The following is a 24,428-nucleotide window of genomic DNA, read 5'->3' on the forward strand; positions in this document are numbered from 1 at the left end:
CATTTTCAGTTATGTAAAAGCACAGTTGTTTACAGATAAAAGCCATGGTAGTTGTGGGATGGTGGTAAAAATAAAAATAAGTGATTTTGCCTGAAAACATCACAGTATGAGCTAGTACATCCAGACATTTCATGCTGAAAGTTGACTGGTCAAAGCTGTCTACAGTACATTTACTAAATACTTGGTTGTCACTTGTCATGATAAAATAATTTGAATAGGTAAATCATGTGAAAGTGAAGCAAATTTGGTATTAGTGTGCCTCAGGGGGATGTTTTGGGACCGTTTATGTTTTCAAATGTCTCATTATCCCTTATGAAAGGAAGAGTATTTTGAAAATGTTCTCAAACTACATTTTGAGTTGTTTAGAACCACAACTGTTTACAGATAAAAGCCATGGTGGTTGTGGGATGGTGGTAAAAACAAAAAAAGAAGTGATTTTGCCTGAAAACATCACATTATGAGCTAGTACATTCAGACATTTCATGCTAAAGAACAGTGCACTGACAATTGGCTGGACAAAGCTGTCTGACTGCCTTGTAATCGCTTGTCATGATGATATCAACTAATTAGCAAAGCAAATTTGGTTTTCAGTAAGGTGCACCTCAGGGGGATGTTATGGGTCCATTCAAGTTTCCAAATATCTTATTATAAGTTATTAAAATATTAATTAATATTAAAATAACAGGGTGTCCACAGGGTCTTAAAAAGTATTAAAAGTTGATCAATCAATTATGAGATAATTAAGGCCCTTAAAAAGTCTTAATCACATTTTTACGACATCTTAAATTTTGTTCAAGCGTTGTCCAAAGTTTTTGACTCCAAAAAAGCATTCATATATTTATTTTCCTCCTAATATTAACAACGGCGTGCTCAAAGTAGTTCGGACCGGGACGCATCCAGCCAAGCTCCTCTGACTGGGTGATATTGCGTATTTGCGACAAACGCGGGAAGGTGATGTCACTCCCTCCACATGTAGCGGAACCATAGAGAAAAACAGACAGCAAATGGGGAAATGTAAGTTTGCATACTCCTGGTTGGAGAAAGACTAGTTTAAACAGTGGCTGAAGCCTGTCGCTGAAAACAACTGCGTAAGTTATTCTTTTAAGCTTTGTTTCTTCCAAGCTTATCTGAGTTCTGTTGCACGGTTGTGCTCCATTGATTTATTTAACTACAACTGTTTATTAACAACTGTTTATTAAGTTAAAGGTTTGATACTGATTAGAACTTGGAGTGGCGATGAGGTCTTAAAATATTCGGAGAAGGTCTTTAAAAAGTCTTAAAATGTATTGAAATTTCCTTTAGGATTCATACATATACCTTGAAAAAGCAACATTTACACTTAGTAAAAAAAAATAAGGCCTTCAAATGCTCTCAAACTACATTTTCAGTTGTTTTAGAACCACAGCTGTCTACTTATGTAACACATAATGTTCGTATTTGTCAAGATTTTCTGTTCCTGCTTGATGCATGACACTCAAGATGTGATAATGCACAGCTATAGCTTCGAACATAGGTTTGAAACATCTGTTTATACAGTGCATTGCCCACCAGACATAAGATAAATATGCTAGGCACATAATAACCACCTGCTTTTAGTGTGTACTTTTTAATCTCACTACTGAAATAAAGAGTCTGAACTTGCTGTGCTTTTTGCTAGGCTTAAGCGAAATCCAAAGAAATGTACTTTTTTTCCAAGAAGAGAGAGGTGTGCAAAATACTCCAAATGAGTCCATGAGCGTAAGTGTTGCTAAGCACCGCTGACCCCTTAGCGACAGGCACCGGCCGTGTTACTGGGGAAACGCACCGCCAAAGGCCTTTTTTACACAATGCCCAAGTTCTGAACCAGGCTCTTGATGGAGAGGGCCCTCACAAAGAAGCCCATTATCCTCCATGCAGGGTAGCGGAAGCTTTTTGAATAAAAACACTTACATGTTATTTTTGTCAGGCATTTCGAACCACCTCACCCTCATTATTCTATTATTCTCATCAAGTGCTCAATCAGGCATTAGCCGCTTTATACCGAGAGGAGCGTGTTTTAACGATCACCTGGGTTGCATGCGAACAGTTTGCAGCCAAAAAAACACAAAGTTTCTTAGGTGATTTCCTCATTTGGTGCAGTCAACCACCTCATTTGCTACTGTATTAGTTGTGCTTATTGTAGTTGTAGTTTTTAGTTATTTTATATATGTACAGTTGAAGTCAGAATTGTTCGCCCCCCTGTTTATTTTTTCCCCCAATTTCTGTTTAACAGAGAGATTTTTTCAACACATTTCTAAACATAATAGTTTTAATAACTCATTTCTAATAACTGATTTATTTTATTTTTACCATGATGACAGTAAATAATATTTGACTAGATTTTTTTCAAGACACTTTTATACAGCTAAAAGTGACATTTAACTAGATATTTAACTAGATATTTAGATTTTTTATAATTATTTTAATATTTTGATTGATTAATCAGTGATTACTTATGTAATTAGGACAATAAAGTCTGACTTTGCTTAGACAAAAGTCTTGTCACTTAACAGAAATAATGTACAGTATAGAATATAAAGTCATGGTGCAGTGGGAAAAGGAGGACTGCATCCTTACATCTCTGCAATGACTCAAATAACGTCTTAAAGTCATCTGGAATGTTCTTGCAGGACTCCCAGAGTTAATCAAAATTCTTTGGTTTATCTTCAATATCTTTTCCTTCATCTTACCCCAGACATGCTCAATAATGTTCATGTCTGGTGACTGGGTTGGCCAATCCTGGAGCACCTTCACCTTATTTGCTTTCAGGTACTTTGATGTGGAGGCTGAAATATGAGGAGTGCTAACCTGCTGAAGAATTTGCCCTCTCCTGTGGTTTGTAATGTAATGGGCAGCACAAATGTCTTGATACCTCAGGCTGTTGATGTTGCCATACAATCTGCAGATCTATTGCACACCCAGATACTGAATATAACCCCCCAAACCATGATTTTTCTTTCACCAAACTTGACTGATTTTTGTGAGAATCTTGGGTCAATGCGGGTTCCAATAGGGCTTTACCTTCTGCCACCTTTCAGAATCATTAACTACAATTCAAGTTATTATTTGTTGCTCTTACTACTGGGATCATATAGTGTAAATAAAAGTTGAGAAATACATTTCTTTTTTCCACAATGATGCCTCTTGTACATCGCCTTATCTTTTACCAGAAGCCTTTGTCATTTCACTTCAAAACAACTGTCTGGTTGAATAAAGTAACTTTAATCAGAATTTGCCAGGGAAATGAATAATTTAGGGCTTGACTGTGACATTTTTTTGAATAACGTACACTAAGATTATAGTATAAATTAAAATGGCAGTAGTTCATGTATGCTTTTTTTTAATTGACCCTTCGCTAAGCCACACCTGAAAACTGCCACACATCAATTGTGGCTTAGCAACCGTAGCTACACACGGAAGACCTGTCAAGCTTTCGAGCGAGGTAAACAAGCCAAAGCGTTGTGCATATATATTGTGCAAATCTGATACCCAGTATCCTAAAAGTTTGGACGGGGTGGTGAATGTTTTTTTCCCTTTCCAAAACCTAAAACCCAAAGGGAGGGATGCCAGCAAGCATCAAGATGTGTGAGGGGCTGTAAAAGCAGCACAATCCAGTCATATTTCCATCTGTTTCAAGCTACGAATAATTGGATTACATATCAACAGAACAAAACAGAGATATGATCACTAACTGAGCACTTGCGATCAACATACTTAACCTGCAACTGTTTTTCAGTCATTTATATCCTTCATGTCCATGTCCATGTCAGAGCTACAATTCACCAATGTTTTCGTCTGTCTTTTGGAGATTTATTCATTGGTGATGACGTTATAGCGGGTTACTGTCTGCTTTTATATTTGGTATCGGATTATTATTTGCTGGTAGGGAAAATATTTATGCTTTGATTTTCTTTTTAATTGATTGATTTTTTTTCCAGTTAACTGCAAATTAGAATAGAAATGGTATAAAAAGCACACAAACATATTGACAGTAGGGTATATGCCCAGCTAGTGTTTCCCATACTGCTAAACTTCCGGTGACCTGTTATTGTGAGTTTTTTTCCATTTTATACAGTTCCTTTTACAGCATCAATGTTGTAATGTAAATTCAAATACAATCAGTTTAACAGACTTTGTCATTCATTTAGTTGCTCAAGCGTAAAATGAGACAAAAAGCCATTCGAAGAAGCTCCATTGAATATACTGGGGTAAAATAAATGCTCAAATTATAAAGACATGGCGGGGGAAAATGTTATTTAATGCAGTGCTTCTTGTACAATCTGAGATCCACTTTATATCGGATATCACTCAGCCAGTGGAGATCGCTGATTTTTAAAGAAAACTGACCTTAAACGTGCCGATTTTGCATTGGCATACAATTCACCGGAAATGACCCAGGTTGCTGGCAAATTAAAAGTCCTATTAGCATGCTTCGGCATTTACCCCGTTATAGGTACTGTACATTGTTATGGATCAATGATGCTAATATTCGGCACAAATTAATCAATTTCCTCTCTCTGGCTGTTCTTTCTATGAACGAATTATGTAGAAGCACTGTCCATGTGTGTTTTCTTGACAGTTAGTAGTGCTATATTTCACTGCACAACAATTAATCAGGCTTTTTGGCAAAAAAAAGAGAGAAATCACAGTTTAATATGTTATTATTAGATTATTTTTAAATTTCACCTATCCTGCTGTGCATGAACTAAGCTGTTGAATGGTCAGAGTATGAGGCGGCTAGGCTTTAGCTTCAGTTTTGATTAAATTATTTTCTAATTGGTTGGGTATTGTGTCGTGAATATACCCCTGTAATGCATACTGCAGTCCTTTTTTGCCTGGCTTTCTCAGATATCTCACCTGTTCACCAAAAATGACTAACTACAGTTGAAGTCAGAATTATTACACCCCCCCCCCCCCCCCTAATTTTTTCCTAAATTTCTGTGTAACGGAGAGAACATTGATTCAACACATTTGTAAACATGTTAGTTTTAATAACTCATATAAAATTTTACTAGATATTTTTCAAGACACTTCTAAACAACATGTTTAAAGGCTTAACTAGGCAGGTTAGGGTAATTAAGCAGGTTATTGTATAACGATGGTTTGTTTTGTAGACTGTCGAAGAAAAAAATAGCTTAAAGGGGCTAATAATATTGACCTTAAAATGTTTTTAAAAAACTGCTTTTATTCTAGCCGAAATAAAACAAGTAAGACTTTATCTAGAAGAAAAAATATTATCAGACATACTGTGAAAATTTCCTTGCTCTGTTAAACATCATTTGGGAAAATTAAAAAAAAAAAAAAAAAAATTAAAAGGGGGGCTAATAACTCTGACTTCAACTGGGAATGTCTGACACCGGTGCATACATATTATAATAGACGTGTCAGGCACAAAAGCTTAACAGGCATAACAACAGTAACTAAGGAGGGCAGGGCTAAGCGAAGGGTCAATTGAGGTTATATTCATTTCCATACATCCTTTGTGTTCATGCTTTTATCAGTTTTTGTTGTAAAAGTTACATATTCAGAATTTTATTAATCTTTATTTTAGTTTATTTGATTTAATTGTCTTATTTTCATGTTAAGTTTAATCATTGTTGGACAAAACAACCAAGAAAAATGCTCTAAATGTCTGTATTTTAATTTGACATTTGGAAGCAATAATTAGACTTTAATAATATAATCAAAAGCAAAGATTAAGTCCATTAGTAATTTCTTTAGTTTCCAAAGATGCATTAAAACTGCTTTAAAGTGTAATATTTTGAGGAGTGCATATTAACAATCACCTGCATGCAACAATTTGCATTTCTCAACTAATTTCCCCTTCTCATTTTGCTGCAGATCTCCTTTGCAACTGTATAAGCTTTTAGGTTATGGTGCAGAAGCAGGTGGGCCTTATTAAAATAAATTGATCAACTAATGTGGTGATCAATCTACTGTATATGTCCCAGGCGTAACATACTGCATTAACTGTGCCCTAAGTGTGTATTAAGAGGCTCAGCTGTGCTGGAACCTCCAAATGAAGAAATACGTCCACCAGAAAAAAAATGCTTACGTTTTATTGCCTGCTCATCCATGTGCCTGCTTTTCCTGATCCTCCAAGCTTCAGGAGAACCACACGTGGCATTATTTATACCAAATGGCTCTCGACCAAACCAAAACACATCATAGTTGGACTGAGACTCGCTGTATCTTTTATCATAACCCAGAATTCCCCTCTCCAACCTAGAAATTAGCCCATGACGCAACATCGGGTGAAGTGAATTATATGCTGTTATTACTGGACTGTCGTTTGTAATGGGATAGCTATAATTCAATAATTAGGTTACCGTGAAGTAATGCCGCACACACACACACATACACAGTGGACTCGTTTTCCTCAAACCCTTGTGTCTTATTTTTTTTGCTGAGTCTGGTTCAGTTTAACTTAATTAAATGTACAGGTCTTCCATCATTAAGTTCTATTGATTTTCATTCTGTCACTCGAAGGAGACGCCATTGGCAGGTCAACCGGAGCCGAGCGAATCCGCATGAGAAGAAAACATCTTTTAAACAATAAAACCCTATTAAAGACTAAATACTTAGTTCCACCGAGTTCCACTTGAATTAATTGCAATCACTTAATTTCCAGCGAAGGCAGCGTTTTCGAGAAGCAGCATTTTTCCTCCCCCTGAGTCAATATCTCCAGTTATTCATCATAGCCGTTGCCATAAACGGTAGCACCGTATTAACTTGGCTCCAATAAGTGGATTATTGAGCATACTCATTTTTAAGAGTGGTCTCTTTAAAACTCATGTGCTGCAAGCGGATATTATAGCCTTTGATTAAACATGTAAACCGAATTGAAATGTACCTCAAGGATGTGGTGAAAATAACCTTTACTATACTATATTAAAGTATATTGTATGTGTGTTTTTGCATTGCGTTTTTCTATATTGTTATTTGTTCTGTATGCAAAGGCTGTGCAATACTGAAGAACAATAAGATGTGCGAAAACATGCTAATTATTGTGACCATTTAATTCAATTCATCTTTATTTCTATAGTACTTTTGCAGTGTAGATTGTGTCAAAGCAGCTTAACAAAAAAGTTCTAGTAAAGTAAAACTGTCAGTCCAGTTTTCAGATTTCAAGTTCAGTTTAGTTCAGTTCAGTGTGGTTTAATTTTCACAAAGTCCAAACACTGAAGAGCAAATCCATCGATGCGCAGCTCCACAAGTCCCAAACCAAGTAAGTCATTGGTGAGGAACAAAACTTCACCAATTGACAAAAGTGAAGGTAAAAAACCTCAAGCGAAAACAAGCTGAGTTCAGCATGACCATTTCTCCTCTGACCAAACTTCTTGTGCAGAGCTGCAGTCTAGACACTGGAGATTATCAATATGTGATGCAATATTAAAAAAAAATTACAATCAACATTTGTTTCATTTTATTTCATTAAAAAGAAATCATTGATTCAATTTCTGAACATTCATGTTATATTTCAAACCATTCCGATATGTATATTTGCGATATTTTGATAGTACTGATAAATATTGCACAAACCTGAAATGTGCTAATTTAGTTTTATATTCATTTAAAATGCTCTGTTTGTTAAAGCTATTGAGTCAAAGCTTTAATAGTTGTGTTGTGTTTTTTATCAGTTTTGTTAATTTTCAAACTACTTATTTAATTTTTCCACATTTAAAATCGAAATGTTGTCATTTGCTTAAAGGGCACTTATTTGACCCCTTTTTCAATATTTAAGTTAAGTCTTTTGTGTCTCCAGAATGTGTCTGTAAAGTTTCAGCCTAAAATACCCATCAGATTATCTATTATACCTTTTTGAATCTGGGAAATTTGAGCTGTTTGTACATTGTAGCTGTTTTTGTTGCCTGTGCCTTTAATGCAAATGAGCTGGTTCTCCACGCCCATCGTTCCCACGTGCATGTCGGAGCCATAGAAATCAGTCTGTATTCCTCTGATTCTTGTAGCCTTCATGTAGATAAACAGCGCAGTGACAGACAAGAATGAAGCAGATCTCCATTACTATAGTTATTACTTTCCCAGTGGTTATTTAATGTATTTGTTGTGGAATTAATTCAAGCCTTTCTGCAATGATGAGTCACACAATATCATTATAGACACACACACACACAAACACACACTTTTAGATTTAAACTGTTTTTGCATGGCAAGTGTGACAGGGGACCCATTAATACACATAGCTTTATGGACATCTGTTAATTTAATGTACAAAATAAACCTGATTTAAGTCCACAAATCAGGATTAAAGCATCTTCTTTTAAAATTGTAATGACGAATTACAGCGATTTTACTATGGTTATTACAAACTTGTGCTGTTTTCTAAATGTTTTAAGCTTGTAAAACTCTTTCTTGAGGTGCTGCTGATCACAGAAAGCTGAACAGATCTTTTAATCACAGTTGCTTTGTGGACGTCCTGTCTTGTTAATATGATTATAAGTGTTAATATAGAGACATGTTAATACGCAGCTGTCAATCATTTCAGTGGCGGGGAAACCGCACTCCTACGTCACGTTGTGGTGGGCCTCAAAATGGGAGGGATTTGAATCCTATTTTAACGTCAGGAAATAAAAAAAGAGAGACTTATTGTGTTTATATCACTTCAAAATGACTGTGGACACACTATACATACACACAGTTCTGTCCAAACAGCTTACAAAAGACGATTTTCATAATAGGTGAAATTAAAATTGATCAGAATAACAAAAAGCAAAAATCTGCCATGTTGTTTTGAGATATGTTCATATTATTTTTTAGAAAATCGAATTTTTTCAGAAATCAGTATTTGGTGGAAATGGAACCTTTTCTGTTAGCAGATATTACCGCTATTGCTTAAACATGCAAACGGGATTGAAATATGCCCCAAAGATGTGGTGGAAATGGTTTTTATTCCTGTGGATTTATTTTTATTTTTTTCTGATAAATTGAGGCCAGTTTCGGAGGTGAGATTACCTCGCTGTCGTTTTCAGTCATTTCCAGTGAGGCCTCTGACAGAACCAGGTCAGGCTGTCTACACACAAACACACTGCGATACAGTGGGAAGACAAGCTGGAGGAAAATCAATTCACCACTGGCACAGATAAGCAGTATTGTATGGGCAAACACAAAGGCTTCCTCCATTTACACACAGAGGCTAATCTCCACAAAGCTCAAACCTTCAGCAGAGGCGAAGCAATAGGGAAGAAAACACACCACTTTATTGCCCAAGATTTAAAGTCTGTCTGTCTCTCCATCTATCCGTCTATCCATCCATATATCTATCTATCTATCTATCTATCTATCTATCTATCTATCTATCTATCTATCTATCTATCTATCTATCTGTCTGTCTGTCTGTCTGTCTGTCTGTCTGTCTGTCTGTCTGTCCATCTATCCATCTATCTATCCATCTGTTTATCTATCTGTCTGTCTGTCTGTCCGTCCATCCATCCATGCTTCCATCCATCCGTCCATCCATTCGTCCATCCTTCCGTCCATCTGTCCATCTATCATTCTGTCTATCATTATGTCTCTCTGTCTGTCTATACATTTTAAATGATTTGATAAAAATCAACAGTCCAAATACTGAGCCTACAAAATTAAAGTCTGTCTATCTCTCCATCCATTCATCCATCTTTTTAACGATTAGGTTACTAATGTGGTTTTGTCATTTTTCAAGTTTTAGTAATGAAGTCGTTTTTGTTTTATTAGTTGTTGAGTTTTTCTTTGTTAAGTATGTCTAGCTCTCAGTTATTTTAGTATTAAATTAAATTTTGAATAAGATACTTCTAGGATAGCACATACATGTAAAAAGCAATGGTCTGAGTACTGAGCCTAGTGGTACACCATTCTGAGCTTGTGGTAGATATGGTTTCTTATTTTTTGCTACAGATTTAAAGTCTGTTTATCCATCCATCCATCCATCCATCCATCCATCCATCCATCCCTTTTGTTGCTCTGTCTGTCTGTCAATCCATTTATAACTTTGTCACTGCATATGAAACTATCCGTCCGTCCGTCCGTCCATCCATCCATATTTTTAACGATTAGGTTACTATCGTGGTTTTTAATGTCATGTTATACTCCTAGGGTTAGCATATAAAATGTAAAGAGCAACAGTGTGAATACTGAGCCTAGTGGTACACTATTCTGAACTTGTGGTAGATATGGTTTCTTATGTTTTGCCACTAATTTAAAGTCTGTTTATTCATCCATCCCTTTTGTTGCTCTTTCTCTGTCAATCCATTTATAACTTTGTTACTGCGTATGAAACTCCATCCATCCCTTTTGTTGCTCTGTCTGTCTGTCAATCCATTTATAACTTTGTCACTGCTTATGAAACTATCCATCCATCCATATTTTTAACGATTAGGTTACTATTGTGGTTTTTAATGTCATGTGATACTCCTAGGGATAGCATTTAAAATGTAAAAAGCAACAGTCCGAATACTGAACCTAGTGGTACACCATTCTGAACTTGTAGAAATGGTTTCTTCTCATGTTTTGCTACAAAATTAAAGGATGTTTATTTTTCCATCCATCCATTGTTCTAACATTAAATCCATCCATCCATCCATCCATCAATCCATTCATTTGTTGTTCTGTTGCTCTAACATTATATCCATCCATCCATCCTATATTTTATCCATCCTTTTTGATGCTCTGTCTGCCTGTCTGTCAATTCATTTATAACTTTGTCACTGTACATGAAACTATCCATTCATCCAAATTTTTAAGGATTAGGTTACTATCGTAGTTTTAATGTCATGTGAACCTAGTGGTACACCATTTTGAACTTGTGGTAGATGTATAGATATGGTTTCTAATCAAATTCAAGTTTTATTAATTAATTTGTTTCTGTTTTATTAGCTGTTGATGTTTTTCTTCGTTAAATATGTCTAGCTGTCAGTTATTTTAGTTTTAAATAAAATTTCATTTCCCAGGGATGGGTTGCGGCTGGAAGGGCTTCCGCTGCGTAAAACATATGCTGGATAAATTGGCGGTTCATTCCGCTGTGGCGACCCCGGATTAATACAGTGACTAAGCCAAAAAGAAAATGAATGAATGAATAAAATTTCAATGGGAATGTGGTCAGTAGTATTAGAAGTAGTACCAATGTCCAGTGATGCTAATAAAGAGATGAAAACACAATCTGACAAAAGCAGCAGGTCATTTTTAACACTGATTAGGGTTTCGGTGAAACTATCCTGACTGAAATTCCTCTCAAGCACAATTTTTCTTTAAGAATGAACAAAACTGCAAAACTGTGTAGATTCCACTTTTTTCCATTATCTTTGACAGAAAATGTGGACTTGCTACCATTGACAGGCTTGCATTTTTTTTTAGCACCATTTACATTAGTACATCAGACTATTTTCCTATGGCTTGAGTTCATAATGGCTCAACGAGTAGGCAGATACATAAATGATGTTGATGTGACCTCTGTGACCTATTTGCTTGTGCATGGGTCATCAGTAATTGACCCTAATTAAGCGTCAAGAGCAGCTGTGCCTCATAGAGATGTATGAGCACTGGTTGCCCAGCATCAACAGCTCCACTCAGCTTTAGTTCAGCTTTTCAGCACCTTCTCCAGCATACGACCCGCTCCAGTTCCTCCCAGATATTTCCCTCCAGAGCAGCTGCAGAAAGACGCCGTGGCACTGCTTGTTTTTTTTTTTGTTTTTTTTTCTATTTTGTGATTTATCTGAGCTGCGCGGCTGAATGAGCGCTGATGTAACAGCTGACGTTTCAATCGCCGCTAATGACTGGCCGAGGCATGAGGCTGTTCTTTCGCTCTTTTCCAAAATAGAGTTGGGTTTGGCCTTAAATGGACATAAATGCCGAGTTTCAGTTTCTGAAGGAGGAACGAGCCGTCAGAATGAACAGAGCTGGATTTGCATGTCGGCGGTGATTTTTATGGCAGTCAATAATTGTGCAAATTGGGTATCAATCAAATCAGTTTGCACAGCATGAATAAGATGCAACATGCTAATCCCTTTAACGAGTTTGTTCGGAAGTTGGACGCATTAATGAACACATTTCTTTTTGTACATGTATGAGTTTAGACTTTTAGCAAACGCAAACAAAAGCTAGTTGGACGTTGGACGCATGAATGAACACATTTCTTTTTGTACACATATGAATTTGAAATCATACAGTTGAGTTATTTATTTATTTATTTTTTTTAGTTACAGTTTACAATAAGGTTGTATTAGTTAATGTATTTACTAACATAAACATTTAACAAACAATACATTAATTGCAGCATTTATTCAATGTCTTTTTTATTGTTAATGGAAATAAAGTTGTTCATTGTTGGTTCATAACTCAGTGGATTATTGTTAGCAAACATGCATTTGGATTTTATTAATGCAATGATTAATGTTGCCCTGTGATTAATAAAGCTTTTAACACTAGAAGTATTGTTAATTACTAGTCCATGTTAGTAAATACATTAACTAATGAAACCTTTTTGTAAAGCGTGACCATTTATTGATTTATGTACATTTTGTTAACCCAATTGTTGGTTTGTCAATTTTTTTTTAGAGTGTATATAAATTAAAACTAAAGCCACAAAATATAATTTTATATTATATATATTATATATATTATAATATATTTTTTTTTTCAATTTAACTTTAATCAGCAAAAACTAAAATAACATGTTAATTCAAATTTAAATAAATTAATAAAAAGAAGAATAAAAAACACATTTTCATTTTAATGAAAAAGATACCAGAATATTTAATTAAAAATAAAACGGAAAAAATATATACAAGCGAAAACTAGTTCATTGTTATGTAAATTGAAGTATCCAGTGAGTCGGGATTATTTTAGTTAAATCTAACTGAAACCATTTTTATTGCTTAATAATAGTTTTAAACAAATAAATATTTTGTCTTAATATAAAAAAAGATTACATTTAAATTATTTTACAAAAAAAAGAATAAATAAAATTGTTTTTGATCAATACCGATAACCATTAACTCTTTAGAATTGGAGGCCAATAGTCGTTATATTAGCCTATAAATATAATTTTTTTCACATTTTATTCTGCGAAATCAAAAGGCCATAATTTGAACAACTGATTTTATTCAAAAATTTAACTTCAGAATAATTTGAACTGATTTTTGAAATTTATTAATTAATTATTATTTTCAGTGCTTTTGTTTTAAGTCAATAAAATCTTCTGTGGTTGAACCAGTGAAAAATACATTATTTATCAGCTTATAAATATCTGCATAAATTTGTTATTGGACCAAAAATTACAACATTTAAAATAGCATTTATCAGCCAATATTGATAAACCTGCCGATATATCGCGCAGCTCTAAAAAACATTAAATATATACCAATAACTCTTGTACCAATAATGCTAACATTTAACATGGCATTTATCGGCCGATATCGATAAGGCTGCCGAAACATTGCGCATCTTTGAAAAACATTAAATATATATCGCTAACTCTTGGACCAATAATGATAACATTTTAAAATAGCATTTATTGGCCGATATTGATAAGGCTGCCGATACATCGCCCATCTAAAAAAAAAACAATAAATAAATATTGATAACTCTTAGACCTATGATGATAACATTTACCATAGCATTTATCGGCCGAAATCGATAAGGCTGCCGATATATCGCACATCTCTTAAAAAAAACTACATATACATATCAGTAATTAAATATATATATATATATATATATATATATATATATATATATATATATATATATATATATATATATATATATATATATATATATATATATAATATATATATAATATATATATCAGTAACTATCTTTTTTTCTCCTTGTGGTGATCTGGTAGTGTATAGATGAGTCTGGTGTATGAGCTGCTGGTAAAGTGTTGTTATTGAGCTTCTCCTCATCATCGGGTGTAGCTGAAAGTCGGTGACGGCGCTTTTTACTGTCTGGATTTTAATTAGCAACAACAGCGAAAGCACTTAACCAACGTAACCCTGAGAGAATATCACTGATCAGCCTCATCGATCGCAGACACTCCACTAACACACTACAGAGCAGAGCACACTGAGCCACCTCCAGCACCACAGACTGACTCAGCATTAAATGGAAACGTCTATTATTAATATAAATACACATAAATATTCACACTAGGCACAACTTTTTTTGGGATGCAATTAATCGCTTGACAGCACCATTTTTTATTTAAATTTATTTTCCCATCCAGCTGTAACCCAGTAACCCAATACACTTTCATATTCACACACACACACTGTCATACACTAGGGCCAATTTAGTTCATCCAATTGACCTATAGCGCATGTCTTTGTACTGTGGGTGAAAGCTTGGGACCCAGAGGAAACCCACGCCAACATGAGAACATGCCCCAGCTGGGACTTGTACCAGCGACTTTCTTGCTGTGAGGCTAGAAACCACTGGCCATCGTGCTGCCCTTTATATTATTTCATTTTATTTTAGCAGGTACGTTTCAGACTGAAGTAAAATGTCGAAGTGAGTGAAAGAGTGTTGTGTTGTTGTAGTGTTGAGGGCTGCTGATCAGTGATAGTTTGTGTTAGTCAGTGGATTTAGTGGATTCTGCTCAGGTCAGATGTTATCAGGTCTGCTGGAGGAGAAACAGACATGATAACATCTTCTTCATCTTTATCGTCTCCTGAGGTCTTCCTGATATCAGAGCTCCTTGGCCGTGTTTTTGACCAAAGTGCTGATGAGTTTGCAAATTATCCTTTCTCTTACGTCAAGATGTTATCTGCAGCGGTCGGGTTATATACATTATACAAATCTTTATATTTATATGTATGTCGTCTTAGTTTTCTTGTATTACTTTGTTTAATTTTATTTATTTAAAAAAATGTGTTTTTCTGTTTGTAGGACTGTTTTCGTGCTACACTACCTGACCGAAGTATTGTGGCCTATCTAAGTTTGAAGGACAACAAATAATAACTTGACTTCTAGTTGATCATTTGGTATCAGAAGTGGCTTATATGAAAGGCAAAGGTCTCTAGATTACGCTTAGTTTACCAGAATAAAATATAATCAGGCCTTGATTTTTAATTATTTAATTAGGACAGTAAGGTCTGACTTTGCTTAGACAAAAGTCTTGTCACTTAACAGAAATAATGGTGCAGTGGAAAAAGAATGAATATTGTGAATGGCTCCCATGAGCTTGGAGGACTGCATCCATACATCTCTGCAGTGACTCAAATCACTTATTAATAAAGTCATTTGTAATGGCAAAGAAAGCGTTCTTGCAGGACTCCCAGAGTTCATCAAGATTCTTTGGATTCATCCTCAATGCCTCCTCCTTCATCTTGTCCTAGTTGTGCTCAACAATGTTCATAACTGGTGACTGGGCAGTCCAATCCTGGAGCACCTTCACCTTTTATGAACTTTGATGTGGAGGCTGAAGTATGAGAAGGAGCGCTATCCAGCTGTAGAATTTGCCCTCTCCTGTGGTTTGTAATGTAATGGGCAGCACAAAAATGTCTTGATAACTCAGGCTGTTGATGTTGCCATCCGCTCTGCAGATCTCTCACACACACCCATACTGAATGTAACCCCAAACCATGATTTTTCCTTCACCAAACTTGACTGATTTCTAGGAGAATCTTGGCTCCATGCGGGCTCCAATAGGTCTACAGTATTTATGATGATTGGGATGCAGTTCAACAGATGATTCATTGGTCACTTTTCCAAATGATTAACTAGAGTCAAGTTATTATTTGTTGCTCTGATATTGACAACAAGACTTTTGTCAGGTAGTGTTGAATATTTAATTATAACAGTATGATTCAGAAAGTAAGAAAGTTTAAGCTCATTTTGAGCTCATTAATAGATTGGAAAAGTTTTATTATTTCTTTAAAGTAATATTGCATCTCCCCATCTCCCTGAAAAAACAGAGCTAAAACACAAAAATCACTTAATATTAAGTGCAACATTAAATTATTATTATTATTATTATCATTTTTTTATTAAATAATTTTTGTTATTATTTTTTTATCATAAGAAATTATATTCTCCATTAATGCGTTCATTTAATTCATTAATTAACTAATTTCCTCACATTTCTCACTCTATTGTTGTTTGTGTGTGTGTTTTTTGTTTAACAGTACTGGTATGAAGGGAACGAGATGGGGGATCTGCCTGTGGATTTTTCCATCGTGTGGGACGGTGACTTTCCCATCGACAAACCCTCATCCATGAGAGGTAAGAAACCAAACACTTCACATCAACTCAATCCCAGCATCCTCTTGATTTTGTTTACTACCTTTGCTGCAAAGTGGAGCTGACTGCATCTTTCATCTGATTCGATCTGGATTTCTCCGTCTGTCTGGTGTTTTCTCTCTGCTTTATTTTATTGATTGTTTCAGTCGTATAATAATAAGCTCATATTAGAGCTCGGGATGGTGGAGAATCAAAGTCTGTCACCTTTTACCACGTTCACACCGCTGTCAGTTCACATTTACCTTCAAATCAGCTGTGAAAGAGCCCCAGATGTGCTTGTTACACGATCTTCTGGAGTTTTAACTTTCTTATTTTTTGTGTTTTAAGAACCCCTCATTCAGTATATTTATTTTATATTATATTATATTATATTATATTTTATGATATTATATTATATTATATTATATTATATTATATTATATTATATTATATTATATTATATTATATTATATTATACGATATTATCAGTGGTGTAAAGTAACTAATTACAAATACTAAAATTACTGTAATTGAGTAGTTTTTCTCAGGAATTGTAATTTACTAAGTAGTTTTAAAAGTGTGTACTTTTACTTTCCCTTGAGCACATTTTTAGTGCAATATCTGTACTTTTACTCCACTACTTTCATTCAACCTGCAGTCACTATTTTTTGTTGTCTATGGGGATTAGAAAAATCAGTCCTGCGAGTCCAATCAAATCACACATAGAAGGTAAATCGCATCATAATAAACTACCTCAAGACATGGGCGATTTATAATTGCAGCAAACTGTTTGGAAGCATTAAAAGTGTCCAAGAAGATGTCCAAAGTCTTTACACGCATTGACTTAGAGACTGTTTAGATGCATGTTACTGATGACAAGATGACGGATGTTTACTGTATGATGACCAAAATGGCCTTAAACACCCAGCAGGCACAAGACATCAACATGATGTCAGATTGACGTTGTACCCAAATGTCATGGGGAAGTTGCATTTTATTTGGAAATGAAAATCAAGTTGATGTCAGAACTTAACGTCAGGTCATCATCAATGTCCAACCTAAAACCAACCAAATATCAATGTCTAATGATGTAACAGCTTGACGTTGTGTGGACGTTACCACTATGTTGTCTATCAGATGTTGGATTTTGGTTGCCATACCTGACAAATAATTGTCATTATTTGACGTCAATATGATGATTTTAGATGTAGGGTCGACATTGGATTTTGGTTACTTTCTAACAACCTAAAATCAACCAAATATCAACGTCATTTGACGTCATTATTGGTTATCAAAATAACATTGTCCTTAGACACTAGCTAGACATTGAATTTTGGTCACCTGATGTCACAACCTAAATCTAATTTAATATTAACATCGGATGACGTTGTGTGCCTGCTGGGCAATAACTGGGCAATAATGCACTACAGAATGTTACGTTTACACACATCCACAAATTACTTGTAAACGCATCAGTTTTTAACAGTGTAATACTCACTACTCACCGCTCTTGAGTACTTTTGAAAGGGCTACTTTTTACTTACTTTGAGTAATATTTACAACATATACATATACTTTTTACTCTACTTGCACTACATTTTTAGGCAAGTAATGGTACTTTTGCCATTTTTCAGTGCTCTTTCCACCACTGTATATTATTTAATTTAATTTAATTTAATTTAATTTAATTTAATTTTATTTTATTTTATTTTATTTATTTTATTTTATTTTATTTTATTTTATTTTATTTTATTTTATTTTATTTTATTTTGGTGTGTTGGTGTGGGTTTTCGCTGCGTAAAACATATGCTGGATAAGTTGGCGGTTCATTCCGCTGTGGCGACCCCTGATTAATAAAGGGACTAAGCCGAAACAATAATGAATGAATATTAATATTACTCTTATTATGCACTTGTATTCATATTTTTACATTTTGATTATGCATAATTAATGTCACATACAGTAATTTATTTACCATTTTTACTTTTATTTGATTGTGGTTTGTTTTAGTGGCTATTTTTATATTTTAATGGTCAGTATAAAATATAAACTCATTTTAGAATATTATACAGAATAATTTATATGTAAATAATAATACAAATATAACCATTTTATAGTATAAATATTACCCCATATATTTGTCATTTATTAACTTGTTTATGTTACAACATATTTAGTTTACTGATGAAAAAAGAATTAAAAAGTTGCTAACTTTAACATCCTACCCTTTTAAAGATTCACATTTCTACAGTCTCTCTTTACAGATGATGACGGGACTATTAGCTTACTCCCAGTGAGCAGCGTCTCGGATAACTCTCACCTACATGAGGCAGTTTTTGTGTTGAGATTTCGCTTGTGTAGATGCTGAACATGGAGCGAGCTCATAGCGTCTGGAACAGAGCCAGTGTATAGAAGTGAACCTCGACACCCTTGGTTTTGTGCTTGCTTTGGGCCTGGGGTCAGAGTTATTAGTGTGTGGGCAGCACATGAATCATGGCGCAGTGAATGCAGGCGTGGGCTTCTCCTCCAATACCTTCCCCTTACAGTTCAATTATCGATTGGCACCACACAGCTGGCACCACTCCAAACATGGCCTGCGTTTAACTGGCTAGCCGAGCGGACGGCTGTGTTTTCAGGCTACGTTACACTAGCGCATTTCCATTTTAACTGTATTATCTACGGGTACACCTGCAGTCCACACTACTTCATAGTGTTTGACCCCCGAAAAATAGAGACTTTTGTAAACGCTGCAGACACTGTTATAATTAGGTCTATCTTGAGGTTGTGTTTTAGTGTAGACCAAGCGGAAACATCCCACTCTCCCCTGTGAAGCCTATATGGAATTAACTGAAACTGCAATTCATCAAAATTCCTCTAGGCGGCTGGCTTCAAGATAAAGCAGATTTCTGTTGACCCCAATGTTAAAATGGTCAACTTTACAGGAGAAGAAAAGCTGTTTACACCCTGGTATAAACCCTGATATATTTTTTGCTGTATATAGCTAATATTACACTTCATGACAACTGTGAGGGGGTGATTTTTTTAATAACTCATCTGTTTCATTTATATTAAGTCTGCATAATTAAGGCCGTGGCCACTTAAGTGACAGCTAGGTTTCGTCACTCAGCTGATTCTGGCTGATCAGCCGCTGAACTTAGCACAAACATGTTAATGGCCAATATATTTTTAACTATAAATTAAACTATATTGGTTTAATAAGTTAAATCTTTCTCTGATATCTGCATAGTAAGTTTATGGCTTCGGTAAGTAAAAAAAAAATCTCCAGAAACATTTTTTAAGCTAGTTTACTACTCTATAAAATACCCCTAGAATCAGAAGCTCCATTATTGACCATATATGGTTCGTGTTGTGAATATTCACACACACGCAGAGCATAATGTACACTGAACACGGACGAATATAAACCCAATCAGAGTAATGGTAACCTATTTTGCTCACCAGATATGTTGTGTATAAAGGCTGTATTATAATTAAACTTGACAAAAGAGAGCAATAGAGATAGAGCTGCACAATTAATTGAAAAAAGATTGCGATCTCGATTCGACCCCCTAGACGATCTTAATCCAGCATTTCTACGATTATGACAATCATATTTTCAAGTTCAGGAGAGAAGCAAAGGCGGCTGCACGAGTCTTTTTATTATTTCACACACATTGCTCAGCGACATGGACACCTCCAAATGATGTTGAAAAAGTCACATACTATATTTATAAGGTATAATTCACCTAAAAATGTCATTTTTGTCTTCATATAATGCTGTATTCACGGCCGGGAAATCACACGTGAAGTGAGCTGCTGACCGTGAGCTGTTATCACAGAGAGGGCAGGCGTGCAACCTACTTAATGATAGACGTGCGCGCTGGCATCTACTTTAGTGAACAGAACCTGCATAGGCTGTGAGTAACAGGTAATAAAGTTGTAAATAATCTTCAGTTTGTGGCACAGAGTGATCGTTAGAGAGTATGAACAGCACTTAGCAGTGAAAATGAAACCGAAAGCGTGCACATCATTTAAATGATCATATCGCATTTAGAGTTATGATTGCGACAAGAATTTAATATGTTTTTTCTTTCATAGCGAACACACAGTTGTGCATGAAAATAAATGTTTACAGTGTCAGTATAACTACTCTAGCCTATATAATGTTGATTTTACCAGTGAATTAAATGGTCTAATAATGTTGTCAATGACAGATTTCAAGCATAGGCCTATATCTCAAACATAATTCAACATCAGAAATATTATAAGTAGAATAGAATTATTTATAGAAACCAGTAGACCTACACGTAATATTAAAAAAACAATAAATTGCAGACTCATATTAACCTTTATTTTACATCTACAGAATCATGAGGAAGATCGTTATCTTTATTTTATGCAAAAAAATCGAGATGCTCTATTTAGCCGGAATCATGCAGCTTTAGATAGAGATGTATCGTGTTGTATTTTGAAGCTATAGTCAAAGAAAACAAAGCCAGAAATTATTATCAACCTCTGCATGAACAGATGACAGTTGAGCTGAGCGATTTGACAAGATTCTGCAGTCTACACGTATTTGTTGAAACATGCGCAACAAATTTTACAATGAACACGATAAATTAACAAAAGATGTAACTAATCATACCTTATGCCTCTACAGAGTGGAGATGAATAAATGTGTCATCTGTAAATCTTGCTTTTTGTGTCCTGAGGCCAGTTTGAAACATTCCTTGTGCTGTCGTTGCCCAGTAACTCATTGTAAACAATTTGGGGCTCACACTTTCAAAATAAAAGTCCCACATACATAGTAAGTGAAATGTACGCTTAAAATAACCAAGGGAGGAAAATTATCATTGTAGTCTCAATAGAAATCGTTGTTGCTTATCAAACGCAGCATGAGGTGTGCATATTAATGATCTCAGAGGTTTTTTTTTATGATCTCAGAGCTGAATATAAGTCGTGGTCTCTTGATGACGTCAGCTGCTCGTCAGGTCCGGATGAATGACCTAAAGTAGTCACACATGCAAATGTGGAGGGCGTGACCCCTGGGTCACAATTTATTCTGTGCTCTGATTGGCCCATTGTCAGCCAGGGTTTTACACTCATGGAATTTACATGAGAACAAGGAAACAGTGGTGTCTGAGGCTCACAGTATGCCCATTTCCATATACTGTTCTTTTATAATTGTACTATGCTTTGGTATACCCAGATTTTCATTAAAGGGCACCTTTAAGATAATTTATTTATCATTTATAATTTTCTTTAGAACTGTAATGCACTCCAGAATCTGACAGATTGATTAGCTGTAGGCTATAGAACAGTCATCTGAAATGTTGTCATACAGTGTTATACCTGGATTTTATAAATAGTCTTGCATTTACCACATAGACTATTTTTAAAGTATTTGGAGATAATTTGTATTTAAAAAAGATGTCACAAGAACAGTATTAAGTGGCTCAATGTATTACAACAGTGTTTTTAAAAGACTAAACACTTTATTGATATAATATACAACCAAGCACATGTGGTCAGAACACAAACCAATCACAGGTAATGAATTATTAAGCAATTCTCCCAAAGAAAACCCATCTATGCACAATGTAGCTGGCATCTGTAACTCCGCCCATGCCCCGCCTCCCATTTTCGGTTACCCGCATGCGATGACTCACGAACAAAATGTCGACGGTTGGCCCTGCACCCTTGTAGCTTCATTTGCACTCTTCAGAAACCTATGGGTGATGTAACATGCTACGTCCATATTTTTTACAGTCTTTAGTGTAGATGCATTTGGTTTGGGACCAGATGCAAGCCGATGCGAGCCAACAACAGTTGGTTTTCATCAGTACTAGTTGTTTGACGCCAACTTGATGTTAAAACAAAAATAATGTAGTGTAAATGTTGCCTCATTCTCTCTCTCTCTGTGTTTGTGTGTGTGTGTGTGTAGCTCTCCTGTATAAGTGTGAGGCTCAGAGGGACAGCTGTGGCCTATGTCTGAAGGCTGACAGCACATTTGAGTGTGGCTGGTGTTTGGCCGATAAGAAGTGTCTCCTAAAGCAACACTGTCCATCAGCCGAACACAACTGGATGCATCAGGGACGACGCAACATTCGCTGCAGTCATCCGCGCATTACCAAGGTGAAAACAAACACATTCGTATGTCTCATATAAGAGCCATTGCAGAGCTGTCCATTTTGAGTTATTTTGTTTTCAAATGAACTTTTACTAAAAGATGTTCAAGTCAACATGCAATATTCTTGCACTTCCATAAAGGCCGATATGGCAAAAATACAATCTCGATAATTATTTTCCATATTGAACGATAATGATGTATATTCTGATAAAAGTTGTTAAGATTGCTTCCAAATTTAAAAGAGTACCCCAACAATGACTGAAGCCACAAAAATTTGAGGATCCATTAAATGGCGTAACATATTTTCGGCCGATGCATTTTTGGTGGCCTAAAATTCGGTACATCTCTAATATCAGCACACTTTTGAATTCCCATTGTTGCACATTTCTGCTGTGTGTTTGGCTCTTAGATCAATATAGAGTTAGAAAGCCCAGAGCTTATCATTGTTATTTACATCAATTTTATCGCGATTCGATATAATATCCTTTATCGTCCAGCCCTACTTCCATAATGTGGTATTTCTGATTAAAACTGAGTAGTTATTGATGATTTTTGTTTTTGGTCATTTTAATACTATTTACTAAGGAAATTTGCACAATTAAAACTGAATTTTCTATGAATATTTGTTTATTCCTAACACTTTTTCAATAAGGTTGTAATAGTTAATGTTGGTTAATACACTTACTAAAGTAAACAAACAATGAACAATGCATTTTTTACAGTATTTGTTCATGTTAGTTAATGCTATTTAATGAAACTGAACTCATTGATTGTTACTTTACATTAATTCACCGTGCATTAACTAATGCTAACAAACATGAATTCGGATTTTAATTATACATTAGCATTAGTAAATGCTGAACTATGATTAATAAACGCTCTACAAGTATTGTTTATTCTTAGTTCATGTTATTGAATAAGTTAACTAATAAAACCTTATTTTAGTGACATTCATTTATTTATTTGTTTATGTATTTATTTTTAAAACTTTTTCAATATGATTTTTATATAAATTTGCACAAAACAGAAAAACAAACAGTCAACAACAACAAACAAACAAATCAAGCACATAAACTCCTAATTTTCTCTTTTGTGGCTTTACCATAAGAGACACGTAGCTAACAGTCTGCAAACATCAAGGTCCTCAAGCATCATACAAATGAACGACAAGTGTTTTGTTTGTTTGTTTGTTTATTTATTTGTGTTTGTCTGTCTTATGTTTGTTCTATTTATTGGTAAGTTTTATTTATGTGGTGCACATAATACATACTAATAATGAACTGTGCACAGTTTATGCAGAAATTAATTTGGATTAATTAATTTATTATTGTTGTTGTTGTTATTTTTAATTTAATTTTCATCTTTATTAGTATTTTTAAAAAATACTTTTTATTTTTTTCATTTATTTATGTAAAATAATAAAATAAAAATCTATATTGTTTTCAACTATGATTTTATTTATATTATTTACCTTTATGTATCATAATTTATACAATTCTTTCGAATTACAGTTTTTTAGGACAAAAATATCTTACAATTTCTAGAATTGAAATCTATCCATTTGTCTTGAAATTATCCTATATATTTTTATTATCTTTTTACTTTTATACTCATTTTTTTTCTAAAGCTTCTCAAAAGATCCAGACTTTACCTATGACATGTTTTTTGTATCTAAGCTGTCTTTTTTGCACAATTAAAAGCACCGCCATTCACCTGTGTATCAGATCTCTGCTTCTCTCCGAGTGTGTGTGTTGACCTGCAGCATCTGCTTCTGTCTCTCCTGCAGATACGTCCTCTGACAGGCCCGAAAGAAGGAGGTACACGCGTCACCATTGAAGGAGAGAATCTGGGGCTGCAGGTTCGAGAAATCACACACGTGCGCGTGGCTGGAGTTCGCTGCAACCCTGCCGCAGCTGAATACATCAGCGCTGAGAGGTGCATTATGAGAAACACCACACAACTACACCTTCAGCTTCGCTCTTCTCCTCTCATCAGACTTTTCTGACAGCCAAATTCTGATGTAGTTTGAGTGTCAGCCTTTTGAATTAAATTAAAAGCTAGTTTTAAT

The 24,428-nt window shown here is 34.9% G+C and overlaps 1 protein-coding gene across 1 annotated transcript in view; it reads left to right on the top strand.

The window, feature by feature from the left end:
• plxna3 (plexin A3) overlaps nt 1–24,428 on the top strand; it is a 354,762-nt gene that overhangs the window by 269,075 nt on the left and 61,259 nt on the right. The window contains exons 11-13 of the mRNA XM_056464035.1: nt 16,137–16,233; nt 22,175–22,365; nt 24,147–24,295. Of these exons, the coding sequence (XP_056320010.1) occupies nt 16,137–16,233; nt 22,175–22,365; nt 24,147–24,295 (437 nt within the window). The remainder of the gene's footprint in view (nt 1–16,136; nt 16,234–22,174; nt 22,366–24,146; nt 24,296–24,428) is intronic.

This window comes from Danio aesculapii, chromosome 8, assembly GCF_903798145.1.
Source record: "Danio aesculapii chromosome 8, fDanAes4.1, whole genome shotgun sequence".
NCBI classification, from domain to species: Eukaryota; Metazoa; Chordata; class Actinopteri; order Cypriniformes; family Danionidae; genus Danio; species Danio aesculapii.